At 42.7% G+C, this 14639-nt stretch overlaps 1 protein-coding gene across 1 annotated transcript in view; it reads left to right on the forward strand.

Annotated features, from left to right (window-relative positions):
• The window catches only part of LOC309552835 (E3 ubiquitin-protein ligase Rnf220-like), a gene marked incomplete at its 5' end in the record, with an annotated part of 64873 nt that overhangs the window by 15456 nt on the left and 34778 nt on the right, over nucleotides 1-14639 (forward strand). The window contains one exon of the mRNA XM_082253744.1: nucleotides 6993-7113. Within this exon, the coding sequence (XP_082109870.1) occupies nucleotides 6993-7113 (121 nt within the window). The remainder of the gene's footprint in view (nucleotides 1-6992; nucleotides 7114-14639) is intronic.

The raw sequence follows: 14639 nt of genomic DNA on the forward strand, positions 1-14639 counted from the left end.
ATAGATAGATAGATAGATAGATAGATAGATAGATAGATAGATAGATAGATAGATAGATAGATAGATAGATAGATAGATAGATAGATAGATAGATAGATAGATAGATAGATAGATAGATAGATAGATAGATAGATAGATAGATAGATAGATAGATATGAGATAATGGAACGTTGCATAGATACAGTATGAGGATAGATGGATAGATAGATAGATAGATAGATAGATAGATAGATAGATAGATAGATAGATAGATAGATAGATAGATAGATAGATAGATAGATAGATAGATAGATAGATAGATAGATAGATAGATAGATAGATAGATAGATAGATAGATAGATGGATAGATGGATGGATGGATAGATGGATAGATGGATAGATAGATAATGGATGGGTAGTGCTCTTTGTTCAGTGGAATGCAGAGCGGGTTGGGGTTGGGTGTCAGGAGAGGTCATACCCCCCATGCAGTGCTAATTGCTGCTGACACTAATAGTAGGGAGGAGGATTGGGGGTGGGGGGGGGGGTACGAGGAGCAGGGTGTTAAGTGATTATGTGAATGCAGCCTCCAGCTAGGCGTAAAATGAGCAATTCACGCTGAATCAGTGTGTGTGTGGCTGAGACATCATTACTCAGCCTGTCCCCTGTGACAATAGCTTGCTGCTCACCCAGGGACCCCCATTCCTTTATAACTGGACAATGTATCCTCAGTTTATCTCTCAAACACTCCATTGTACTCTACAGACTCTCCTGAAACTTTTCTCATGAAGTAAAGCCTGCCTCTCCTCTGGATATACCACAGACTGACGGCAATAGGGCACAATGGAAGCAGCACTGCATAACCTTACCAGGAGCACCCAGCCCGCTTTCCCACCAAGTGTGCTGGAAATTAGCATTAGAAGGTATCTGGCCTAGGAGATATTAGGCTCAGCTACTGACGCTAATGCTTCTTGTATTGCTCTGCCAATGGTCCTTACATGAAGAATAAACTCCTTGTTTTTGGATTTGGGATGACAAGTCAGTACACAAGGGTAATATTGCACTTTCAAGTCAACATAAGTCTTACTCAATGCAGTTTAGTGTCACAAAGTCAACGGGGTTGATTATCTAAAGTCGATAGGGTTAATTATCTAAAGTCAATGGGGTTGATTATCTAAAGTCGATAGGGTTAATTATCTAAAGTCAATGGGGTTGCTTATCTAAATTCAATAGGGTTGATGTCTAAAATCGATTAGGTTGATTATCTAAATTCAATGGGGTTGATTGACTAAAGTCGATAGTGTTGATTATCTAAAGTCAATCAGGTTGATTGTGTAGAGACATTGAAAGTAAAGAAATGGAGTGAGGTAAAGTGGCGCCGGCGCCACTTTACCTCACTCCATTTCTTTATTGTACGATATAGCCCACTGGACTATATTTTGAGGTAGGCTGCAGCCTAGCTCTTATCCATAAGCACGGAATTTGTACCCCTTTTAGAGACATTGAAAGTGTTCGCCTAGCAAAGTAAATGTTAGTACATAAACTGGAGATGAGGTCAGTCCAATTCACCTGTTCTGCGCTAGCAAAAATCCTGTTTTTTTTTTTAAATCTTGCCCATAATGGAGTAATCAAGTGAACACAGGTTCACCTTATTTATCAACATTCACTTTGCAAAGTGAACATACATATAACTTACATATGCAAACCTGCTGGAGTGATGGGGACCTGGAAGGTTAGTACCTGCAGAGACTGAAACCGGAGCGCCTGAGCGTAATTGGAGGCCGGGAGTAAGTTCTCCCCGAGAAAGCTGCAAGGGTCCATTACCTCCTGATTTGAAAGGGCTACCTTGTCTGGCCAGGGGGCCAGGAGGGTAGAAGGTCTGCGGTGACTGGGCCCCCTGGGGGTAATCGCCCCAGGGGTGCTCTTAGTAACACATAGGTGTGGGACCCCACAGTGTGAACAGGCACAAGGTCACAGCACCAAATTGCTTTCTTTCTTTCTGCACCTCATGGGCTGGGCCTTTTGGCTAAAGTCCGGGGCAATTTTTGCTTACCAGGCCCTAGGACCCGACCCCAGTGCACATTTGGCATGGCCACTTTATTATTTTCTATTTATTTCCCTCACTGTTTGTCACTTTCACTTTTGTGTATGTTTTCACGGATTGTAGGGTGTTACCCTGAAGCCTAGGGGGAGGATGTGTGGCCCTCAGGTTCCTTCCTCCCCTGCCTCTGGGGGGTCTCTCTTCGGGAGAGCCCCCTGACCTAGTATTCGGGGTCAGCTTCGGCTGGCCTGAAGAATGGGGTCTGCCAGGCTTTCTGGCTAGGCAGACCATGGAAACCTTAATCCCTGTCAGGAGCCTTGTGCCCCAGGGGATCAGGGTTGAAGTCCTACCCCTTCGGGGGGTGGACTAAAGCACACCCTTAAGTGCACTTTTGTGTGTGTGTTTCGCATGCACGTTTTTTGTTCACTTACGGGGGTTTTTTTGTAGGTCTTGCACCACCGTGGACTTAAAGCGGAGTTCCGGCCACAAAATCGACATAGTCGATTTTGGGCCATCCGCTTTCTTCTAGGTCACCTGAAAAAGAAATGGGTAGTCACGATTTTTTTTTTTTACTTACCTTGTAATTGCAGAAAAATATACTCACCTTTCTTCCACTTCCTCCCTCGACGGCCGCGGCCCGTGCCGTCACTTCCGCTTTGCAATGATTCCTGGGAGCTGAACGTCATCGCTCCCAGGAATCAATGCGTCTGCACCGGCCCCGACGTCAGTTCCGGTGCAGGCGCCTCATACCTTGCTAAACAGCTTCTGGGCATGCCCAGAAGCTGTGCAGGGATGACGCTGCAGCCCCGGAAGTAACAGCGGGGCCGGCGCAGTGCACTGTGGGACCGAAGAGGACGGAAGAGGACGCAGAAGAGGATCGCGCTGGCTTCAAGCTGCCCACACCTGAGATGGCAGCGCTGGAGAAGAAATTTTCAAGGTAAGTATTTCTTCTAAATGGTAAGTGCGAACCGGGACAGATCAGAGGCTATCCATTGTGGAATGCACTAGCCCTGACTGTCCCGGGGGGATTTTCATTAAAAATTTTTTTTTTGTGGCCGGAACTCCGCTTTAAAATAAAAAAATAAAAATAAAAAGCTGTCATATTGTGACTATTGATTGGGTTTCCTAAACAGGCTATAGATAACAGAAGTATACTGGTCTTTCATCCCATACAGGAAATTGAAATTAGGACCAATTTAATCAGATGCCAACAGTCCAACCAGTGTGGGCACAGTATGAGGAAACTAAAGCAAGCCTAAAGCTAGTGTCGCACCCCTTTATCCTCCAGATGAGGAGAACCTTCAGGTTTAGAATTTTAAACCGGAGAGCAGAATCTTTGACTCTTTGAGGGATAAAAAGTATTGGGCGCCAGTCAATTTAGAATCTTTGGGAGTTTGGTAAAGCACATATGTACAGGAAAAAATAAGAAAAAATGTACAGGATACAAAAAAGCAACAAAAAATGTAACACAAAACTTCTGCGCCAAAAACAGTCAATACAAAACTATGGACCTTTCAAAGCAAGTAGACAAAGCCCCATGTAAAGTCCAGCTGCAAAAGCTTGTACCCAGTTCTCCAGGACACTACTCAGCAGGACACTTCTTCTGCAGATGTTCCAACAAGGTAGAACAAGCTCTTGCAGGCCACACACCCAGGCTTATCTTCTAGTAAAGGAACTCCTCAGGCTGCAGGGCAGGGAATTACAGACCTCCAACAGTGCCTCCTCTCCTGGCAGCAACCCAGGAGGCAAAGACAAAAGACCTCTTCTCCTGCCTGGAACCCAAGGGGAAAAGATAAAAGACCTCCTCTCCTGCCAGTAACCCAGGGGGTAATGACAAAAGACCTCCTCTCCTGCCAAAAGCCCAGGAGGCAAAGACCCTTCTGGAAGTTCACCCCAGCATGCAACACTGCTAATAAATCTCCTAATGATTTTCCAGAGAAAATTTAGGTTGACTGCAGCTAAATTTGATCCAGGGGCATGGCAGATTAGGGCAAGGTCCATACACTAGAACACAAACTCCATGCAGATAGTGCGCATAATGGGAACTGACCACAGGACCCCAGCACTGTTGCTGTGCAGGCTAAGGGAGAGTTTGCCAGGGGGTTAACCAGCCTCACTAAGTAATAGCAATGCTTCTGCTACAACAATAGTTAAAGGCTAGAGAACTTACCTTAATAAGAGACTTTATATTAATCTTGCTACACCAAGGGGGTTGATTCACTAAAACGAAAGAGTGCAACATCTTTTGCAGCTATGCATGGTAGCCAACCAGCTTCTAACTCCAGCTTGTTCAATTAAGCTTTGCCCAAAAAAAAGCCTGGAAGCTGATTGGTTTCTATGCAGATCTGCACCAGAGTTTGCACTCTCCAGTTTTAATTAACAACTTGCCGACCATGTTATAGCCAAATGAAAGCTACAGCATGGTCGTCCAGTTCTGGGAGGGCCTCAATAGACGTTCTGTGACTGCTGTGTCCTGGGGACACAGCTGATCACAGATCAGGGTAAAGGGCCAATCACAGCAGCCCTTTACCATGTGATCAACTGTGTCCAATCACAGCTGATCACATGTAAACATGTATCAACGGTCTTTTCCTCCAACTCTGTGTCTGTGGGAGGAAAGGAGAGCCGTTAACCAGAGAGGCTTTCAAGACATCATCCACATTGATAATCAGGGCACTGATCATCAGTGCAGACCCATCTGTTCAGCCTATCAGTGCCAATCAGTGCAGCCTATCAGTGCCGCCTAACAGTGCACATCAGTGCCGCCTATTAGTGTTTCCTCATCAGTGCTTAACAGTGTTGTCAATCAGTGCCCATCAGTGCCCCCCTATCAGTGTTGCCTCATCAGTGCCGCCTCATGATTTCCCATCAGTGCCTCCTCATAAATGCCCATCAGTGCAGCCTATCAGTACCCATCTATGCAGCTTGATTAGTAGACATCAGTGAAGGAGATTACTTGTTTGCAAAATTTATAACAGAAAATAAGAAAAACATTTTTTTTTTTTTTCAAAATTATAGGTCTTTTTTCATTTATATAGCAAAAAATAAAAAACCTAGTGGTGATTAAATACCAGAAATCTCTATTTGTGTGGAAAAAATCTCATATTCATTGCAATTTTACATGTACAATGCAATTTTAGACAATTGTGTACCTTCAATCTTGTGTTTGGTGGAGGTCATTTTCCATTCCAGCATGGCAATGCCCCCGTGTACATAGCCAGCTCCATAAAGACATGGTTTGATGATCATGGTGTGGAAGAACTTAAAGCCAACCTACAACCATTAAAGTAATTTTTCCTAATGGCTCTACCCCCTTCCTCTCCCACAATATTTCCTTAAGTTTTTTCATAAGGTTTGTAGCCATTTAGGTGCTGCACCACAGCACTTCCTTGAGAGAAAAAGGTAGGGTACTCACTGACTCCTGCAATGTCCATGTCACACATCTCAGGTCCACAAGGAGGGGTAAGACAAAAATATCAGGGGACTGAAGTCCTACTTTAAGTAATTTTATAGAGCCTGGACCTCAACCCTACTGAACACCCTTGGGATAAATTGGAACACCAATTGCGAGCCAGATCATCTTGTCCAAAATCAGTAGGTGACCTCACAAATGTTCTTTTGAGTGTACTTTTATAGAGCCTTGACCTCAACCCTACTGAACAACTTTGGTATAAATTACAACACTATCAAAAGTAATGTATGTTAATGCAACATATACATATAATGTGATGTAAATGACAATAAACAGTCAAGCAAAGAAGGATATATAAATATGCAATCAAGCACCACCACCTTAATTCCAGTGATTGGATAAGGTAACCAAACAAATAAAAACCATAAACGTAAATATAAAAGAATAAATAGTCCAAAACAGTGTGTTGATGTGCAGGGAAACAGAAATCCTCCACCACAGTTAGGTAATTCTTCCTCCACTGTGTCAAAAGTGCCAAAGTCACGCTAATGCGCTTACCAAAAGGAATATGTAATCAGGCCCTTCAGAATAGACCATGGGGGTTATGAACCCAATCCACTCCAATGGATCCCTCTCGAATCTCCACTGCAAGCCAAGCCAGATGGTATACACCACGGTATACAGAAGCAGTACGGGCAATCAACTCTCCCGCAATTCACCATAAAAAGATAAGGGCCACCATAGTGAAGTATGTAGCAAAAATATTTATTTAAACAAGGTATAAAACTCACATGTATAAGAGAAAAACAGCGCTGTAAATGGCAGAATCCACAGGACGCAGCCGCCCGACTTCCAGGTATCACGTGGTGACGCCTTCCCCATGCGTTTCATCATAGATGACATCTTCCTGGGGACCTGGGGAAGATTTTTTTTATTACATAAATTACAACACCAATTGCGAGCCAGGTCTTCTTGTCCAACATCAGCAGCTGACCTCACCAATGTTCTTTGGAGTCTATGGAGGCCCATTCTCGCCGACACATTCCAATATCTTGTAGAAAGCCTTCCAAGGAGAGTGGAGGCTGTTATAGCCTTACAGAGGAAGGGAGGCAAGTCCATTATAGTTATTATGTACACTTATGAAAACAGAAGGCTAGTGACATTATAGAAGGATTTAAAAAAACTGCAAAACTGACTGTTAAAAGGCAATTAAAATTCAAAGTGGAGCTGCCATACCAGACCTGGAAAAGAATTTAAGAATACCGTTTGGTCAACAAACTTAGCAGAACCACTTAATGCCAAGAGGTAGCATCAAAGGAAGAATAACAATCTTAGAATGTATAAAAATAGAGAAGAAAATACTTAACGCCGATATAATAAGGTTAAGCTGGCAGTAGATGGATCAAAATTTGTCCGGTTCGGCATGTCCATCCATGCATTGCCCTTGCCTGTTCAACAGAAGCTGATCTCTGACATACTTTATTGTTGTGTGTACTCATACAGAATCCCATGGTCACCTCCCTCACTGTTCATCCTCTTATGTCTTCCACTTATGTATTTCAGATAAGAAAACATCTCTTTCTGGACCGCTGTTTTGTCCATTGTGTCACAAACACCTGCAAAAAGATGAACTTCCTCATCATCTTCAGCATGAAATGGAGCAATTGTCTCAGATGTCAGACAGGTAATATATAGAGCGCTAAACCTTCGCTACAGCTAAAGCAGAGATGGACAGATAACCCTCAATCTCACCTGTCCGCTAGACTGACTCTGTCATGTCAAACTCTGGCTCACCTGGCCAAGTAATAGTATCAAGTCAGCCTCCTTTGCATGAAAGTCTTAAGGCCCGTACACACGATAAGAAAATCGGAAGGGAAATTTCATCCGACGAACGATCTGCTGATTTTCGGATTGTTAGTATAGTGCTTTCGACAGCCCATTATGGATTTTCGGACGACAAAAACTGGATGTGCATGCTATAAAATTTTTATCGTACGTCAACACAACGTACGATTTTCGTTTAACCACTTTACCACCGGAGGATTTTGCTGTCTTACATCCAGGCCACTTTTTGCAATTCGGCACTGTGCGACTTTAACTAACAATTGCGCGATCGTGTGATGCCGTACCCAAACGAAATTTATGTCCTTTTTTTTCCACAAACAGAGCTTTCTTTTGGTGGTATTTGATCACCTGTGCGATTTTTACTTTTTGTGCTTTAAACAAAAAAATAGCGTAAATTTTGAAAAAATAACAATATTTTTCACATTTTTTTATATGAAATTCCCCCCCCCCCCCCCCAAAAAAAATGTAAAAATCAAAATTTTTCAAATTTTTGGTCAATTTGTTTTCTGCTACCTATGTTTGGTAAAAAAAAAATCACAATAAGCGTATTTTGATTGGTTTGCACAAAAGTTATTGCGTTTACTAACTAAGGTAAAGATTTCTGTCATTTTTGGTGTTTTTTTTTTTAACGAGTAATGGCGGCGATCTGCGATTTTTTTTGCGGGACTGCGACATTGCGGCGAACAGATCGGACCCATGACTGACATTTTTGACACTTATGGGGGTACCAGTGACATTACTACAGTAATCAGTGCTATACATATGCACTGTTACTGTAAAAATGACACTGGCAGGGAAGGGGTTAATTTTATTGGAGAGGGAGGGGTTAATGTATGCCTGGTGCTTACTAACGTGTGTGGGGGGAGGTGACCGAGTGACACAGGGACAGATCGCAGGTTCAGCTATGCTGAACCCTGCAATCTGTCACTGTTTGTCACTTAGGAGATCCGCCCGCTTTGTTTACACAAGCGGGCGGATCTCCAAACTTGATTCCCCGACGATCGGGGAAGAGCGGCGGTGATCACCGCCGCTCCTCCCCTGGCCCGGCTCCCGCTGTGACTGTGACCGCTGTGACGTCGCCCACAAGGGGAGGAGTCCAGCGACGTAGGTCTACGTCGCTGGACGATAACGAGCCACTTTGCCTCAGTACCAGCTCAGTGAGCGGTCTGCAAGTGGTTAATTAGTACAGTTTTCATCTGTAAAAAATCTTAAGTGCAAGACTAGGCATGCTCAGAGGCAAAAGAACACATACAAAACAATCCAACACATGACATCACTTCTGAAGTTGAATTCTGTCGTACAGGAAAATTCGTATGAAAATAACCTCTTCACTTTCCACATGAGAATAGCATGCAACAAAAAACGGATGACAGATCGTTCGATAATCTGATCGTGTGTACAGGCCTTAACTTTGCTGCTTGACAAGCCGCACAGCAGGTTGATTTTTCTGGTAACCTTAACTGGCTCTCCTGTCTAAAGCTGTCTATACACCAGTAGAATCTTGAAGGAAAATGTTCATTTATGGTACGCTCATTGCATTTTTTAATGGTTAGTGAGATTAAATCGTTAAACATTTTTTCATGGTGACAAGAAAATTTGAAGGATGGAAGGCAGGATGGAAAATGTTTTTGTTTCTTATCTGAAGGAGCACAATGATAACTGTAAATGTGATTTTTGTTTGGGAAAAATTGTGCATATTGCAATAAACTTTTTTGAGGCATCTAAAACAACAGTATGTCTGTGATTCCTCTCAAATTTTGAAGGCCTTTCAACAAAATGAGTTGACTCAATGATAGCAGGACAACTAGGCAAGGAAGGGTGAATGTGCTGAGGAACTATTTTTCAAAATTTGTAACGATAGTCTGAACACTATTCTACTAGTGTATAGGGTAGCCTACCTCTATAGTCTGGCAAGTAATATAGAATGACTAACAAATATAATATAGTAATATAGAATGACTAACAAATATAATATAGTAATATAGAATGACTAACAAAGTGAATGACTAACAAATATAATATAGTAATATAGAATGACTAACAAAGTGAATGACTAACAAATATAGAATGACTAACATTGAATGACTAACAAAGCTTTGCTGTCTGACAGCAAGACTGGTTGACTCTCCTGTCTAAAGCTGGCTATACATGGGTCAAAATTCATCTCTGCTGAACAGGGCGACTTCTGATCCATGTATGGGCAGGGAGGCTGTACAGAAGTTGATCTACTGATTGATTTCTGTACAACCGCCTGCAGGATTTTCCCCACTTGATCAGTGCCGCAGGCTGTAGCCAGCAGTGCTGATCAATGTATTCTGATGGTGGGGAAGTCTCTCCTCTGTCAGAACACCCTGTCCACATCGAATGTGTGGATTGGGAAATTGGGTCAGTTTTTTTCGTTCAACCTGCTGGTTGAATGAAAAAAACATCCATCTATGGGCTGCAAAATAGACAGCACACTGACTGACTCACTTAGCTGAAAGGTTTTCTAGACTGACTTTCATGGCTGAATGGTGTCCCAGATTGACTCTATTGGCTGAAAGGTAACCCAGGATACCTTTCAGCTAAGAGAGTCAGTCTAGGTTACCTTTTAGTTAAGAGAGTCAGAGAGTCAGTTTGGGTTATCTTTCAGCTAAGTGAGTCGGTTTAGGTTACCTTTCAACTAAGAGAGTGAGTCTAGGTTACCTTTCAATTAACAGAAGCAGTTTGGGTTACTTTTCAGCTGAGAGAGTCAGTCTATATTACCGTTCAGTTAAGAGAGTCAGTTTGGGTTATAATTCAGCTGAGAGAGTCAGTCTAGGTTACCTTTCAATTAGGAGAGTCAGTCTAGGTTATCTTTAGCTAAGAGAGTTAGTCTAGGATACTTTTCAAATATAATAGTCAGTCTAGGTTATCTTTCAGTTTAGAGAGTCAGTTTGGGTTACCTTTCAGCTAAGAAAGTCTGTCTAGGTTACTTTTCAGCTAAGAGAGTCAGTCTATGTTACCGCTCATTTAAGAAAGTCAGTTTGGGTTACCCTTTAACTTTGACAGTCAGTCTGGGTTATAATTCAGCTGAGAGATTCAGTCTAGGTTACCTTTCAATTAAGAGAGTCAGTAAGGGTTACCTTTCAGCTAAAAGAGTCAGTTTGGGTTACCCTCCCGCTAAGAGAGTCAGTTTAGGTTACCTTTCAGCTAAGAGAGTCAGTCTAGGTTACCTTTCAGCTGAAGGAGTTAGTCTGGGGGACCTTTCATCTGAACGAGTCAGTCTGGGGTACCTTTCAGCTAAAGGAGTCAGTCTGGGGTACCTTTCAGCTGAAGGAGTCAGTCTGGGGTACCTTTCAGCTGAAGGAGTCATTCTGGGGTACATTTTAGCTGTAGGAGTCAGTCTGGGGTACCTTTCATCCGAAGGAGTCAGTCTGGGGTACCTTTCAGCTGAAGGAGTCAGTCTGGGGTACCTTTCAGCTGAATTAGTCATTCTGGGGTACCTTTCAGCTGTAGAAGTCAGTCTGGGGTACCTTTCATCTGAAGGAGTCAGTCTAGGGTACCTTTCATGTGAAGGAGTCAGTCTAGGGTACCTTTCATCTGTAGGAATCAGTCTAGGGTACCTTTCAGGTGAAGGAGTCAGTCTGGGGGACCTTTCATCTGAAGGAGTCAGTCTGATGTACCTTTCAGCTAAAAGAGTCAGTCTGGGGTACATTTCAGCTGAAGGAGTCATTCTGGGGTACCTTTTAGCTGTCAGAGTCAGTCTGGGGTACCTTTCAGCTGAAGAAGTCATTCTGGGGTCCCTTTCATCCGAAGAAGTCATTCTGGGGTACCTTTAATCGGAAGGAGTCAGTCTGGGGTACCTTTCAGCTAACAGAATCAGTCTGGAGTACCTTTCAGCTGAAGGATTCATTCTGGGGTACCTTTTAGCTGTAGGAGTCAGTCTGGGGTACCTCTCAGCTGAATTAGTCATTCTGGGGTACCTTTCAGCTGTAAGAGTCAGTCTGGGGTACCTTTCAGCCAAGAGACTTAATCTGGGTTAACTGCCAGCCCAGAGAGTCAGTCTTTCAGCTGTAAGAGTCAGTCTGGGGTACCTTTCAGCCAAGAGATTAGTCTGGGTTAACTGCCAGCCCAGGGAGTCAGTCTGCGTCTAGCCTGAGAGACAGGGGGTGCCAGTTTCTGACTATCGAGAGAGTCTGTTATAATTACAGTATCAGCCAGATAGGGAGTCATGCAGTACATAGATGAGTCAGTTTGGGTTGAACAAAAAAAAAAATGGACCCAATTTCCCCATCCACACACTGGAGGTGAATGGGGGAATCCTCTTCTCTGTATTCTGACAGTGGAGGGACTATGCTGGCATCAGAATATACAGATCAAGCAGGAACCGATTAACTCCTATGCAACCACAGAACCCAAGCATTGATCGAAATTCAGCCTGTCCCTGCTGAACTGGCCAAATTTTGATCAGTGCATGGCCGGCTTCAATCTCTGTGTTGCCAGAAAGGAAAGGCTGCCTGTTTTATCCATCAGTCAGAAGAGTGTGAGAACGTTATCTGCCAGAAATCAGAGTCCATTTCACCCGCAGAGCGACTTTCCTGTCTGACAGGTAACAGACTTAAGCTGGCCATACACTAGCCGAAATATCGGGCAAACTCATTTTCAAAAAACTAAAAATCGTCCATGAGAGCAGACGATCGTACCCTCATGTAATGACCGAATTTTGTATGATAAATCGTTCAATGGACATAAATGGACATAAATGAAAACATTTTTTGTTCAGTTTGACACATATACCTAGTGCAAACACATTAACTTTTCAATTTATCGACGGATTTTCAAAACTGTTCCTTCGATTTTTCAGCTCTGAAAAGTTAAAAAACGATTTTCTATTTGTGCCCATTAACTGGATGAAAAACGAACGATCGAACCAAATGACAGATTTTCGAACGATCTTTCGGCTAGTGTATGGCCAGCATAACTCTCCTTACTGACACATGATACACAGGGTGACTCAGAATTCACCAACTTTCATCACTTACAGGAAATACCACAAACATACATCTTCATGGCCATGAAACCATTGTAATTCCCTGTCTTATAAGCACAGTGCAAAAGCTGAAAGCAAAAGACAATTCCTTTTTTTTTTTTAATATCGGTGAATTAAAGAGTTATTTTTAGAAATATATCAAGATTGCCAGCAAGCTATTTTTACTACTTTGTGAAACTGGGAAAAAATAAACTTCCGAAAAATTTCCTTGTGACGTTCTGCTGTGTGTTTTTGTTAAATGTTTTTTTATTGCTTTGGTGTTTAACTGGGTTTGCATGGAGTAAATAAAAGATCGCCGCCTACAGGTGAGAAAGGGTAATACAACCAATAACTGTACAAGCGGATAAAAGTTTATGTAAACCCTAAAACTGCATGTATTGACTTTTTTTTTGGTCTGTTATATGCCATAGATTGTGTTTTGTTATTTCTATTTTAAAAGCGCAAGGGAAATACATGTTGATCCTACCAGAAATCCAACCAGCTGAAATCCTGAAATCCTATTCTGCTGCTGATTGTTATCAATTAGTATTATTCGCAGTTCTGTCTGTGAACTAAGGAACACCTCCCCCTTGTTATAGAGAGGAGGAGAGGGGGGTGAGTGTTCTGTAGTCTTAAAACACTTCCTTCCTAGAGGGACAATGCTGCTCCTCTATGGGTACAGTATAGTTACTGAACTTTGTCACCCTCGGTCAGGAGGTCTCAAAAATGAATACTAATGCAACCACTACATCTAAGGTCTCATAAACAAACGCTGCAGTTTTAATCTGCCTCCTCTGCAAGACCTGTGAGTGCCTCTATAATACTTCTGGATATATATATATATATATATACAGTATATTTTTTTATTTTTATATATATATATATATATATATATATATATATATATACACACACACATATATATATCCAGAAATAGTATAGAGGCACTCTATACTATTATATATATACATATATATATATATATATTTATTTATATACACCCCTAACATTTTTGTGAATATTTTATTCTATATTTTCATGTGACAACACTGAAGAAATGACACTTTGCTACAATGTAAAGTAGTGAGTGTACAGCTTGTATAACAGTGTAAATTTACTGTCCCCTCAAAATAACTCAACACACAGCCATTAATGTCTAAACCGCTGGCAGCAAAAGTGAGTACACCCCTAAGTGAAAATGTCCAAATTGGGCCCAAACTGTCAATATTTTGTGTGGCCACCATTATTTTCCAGCACCGCCTTAACCTTCTTGGTCATGAAGTTCACCAGAGCTTCACAGGGTGCCACTGGAGTCCTCTTCCACTCCTCCATGACGACATCATGGAGCTGGTGGTTGTTAGAGACCTTGAGCTCCTCCACTTTCAGTTTGAGGATGCCCCACAGGTTTCACTTTGGGTTAGGTCTGGAGAAATGCTTGGCCAATCCATCACCTTTACCCTCAGTGCTGGCAGCACTCATGCAGCCCCAGACCATGACACTCCCACCAGCATGCTTGATTGTAGGCAAGACACACTTGTCTTTGTACTCCTCACCTGGTTGCCGCCACACACATTTGACACCATCTGAACCAAATATGTTTATCTTGGTCTCATCAGACCACAGGACATGGTTCCAGTAATCCATGTCCTTAGTCTGCTTGTCTTATGCCCCGTACACACGTGCAGATTGACCGATCGGCCGATTTTCGGCTTGTTAGTATGATGCTTCCGACAGTGCACTTTCGGCCGAAAATAATCTGTCGTGCAAGCATTAAAATTTTTGTATGCCGACACCAGAGCGGCCGATTGTTCGCCAGTCAATACAGAATTCGGCCGACAGACAGCAGATTTGCAAGACTGGGCATGCTCAGAAAAGAAAAAACACAGGGAAAGTTAACCATCACATGACATCACTTCTGCAGTCGGCTGTAGTCAGCGGACAAAATTCTTGTGCAGTCTTCTGCACTTTTCAACAGACACGACAGCCCGGGGACAAAAGACGGCCGATCGTTCGGCCGACGATCTGCAAGTGTGTACGGGGCATTAAGCAAACTTTTTGTGGACTTTCTTGTGCATCATTTTTAGAAGAGGCTTCCTTCTGGGACAACAGCCATGCAGACCAATTTGATGTAGTGTGGTCTGAGCACTGACAGGCTGACCCCCCACCTCTTCAACCTCTGCAGCAATGCTGGCAGCACTCATTTGTCTATTTCCCAAAGTCAACCTCCGGATATAATGCTGAGCACGTGCACTCAACTTCTTTGGTCGACCACAGCGAGGCCTGTTCTGAGTGGAACCTGTCCTGTTAAACCACTGTATGGTCTTGGCCACCATGCTGCAGCTCAGTTTCAGGGTCTTGGCAATATTCTTATAGCC

Source organism: Pelophylax lessonae (genome assembly GCF_965119305.1).
Source record: "Pelophylax lessonae genome assembly, chromosome: 4".
NCBI classification, from domain to species: Eukaryota; Metazoa; Chordata; class Amphibia; order Anura; family Ranidae; genus Pelophylax; species Pelophylax lessonae.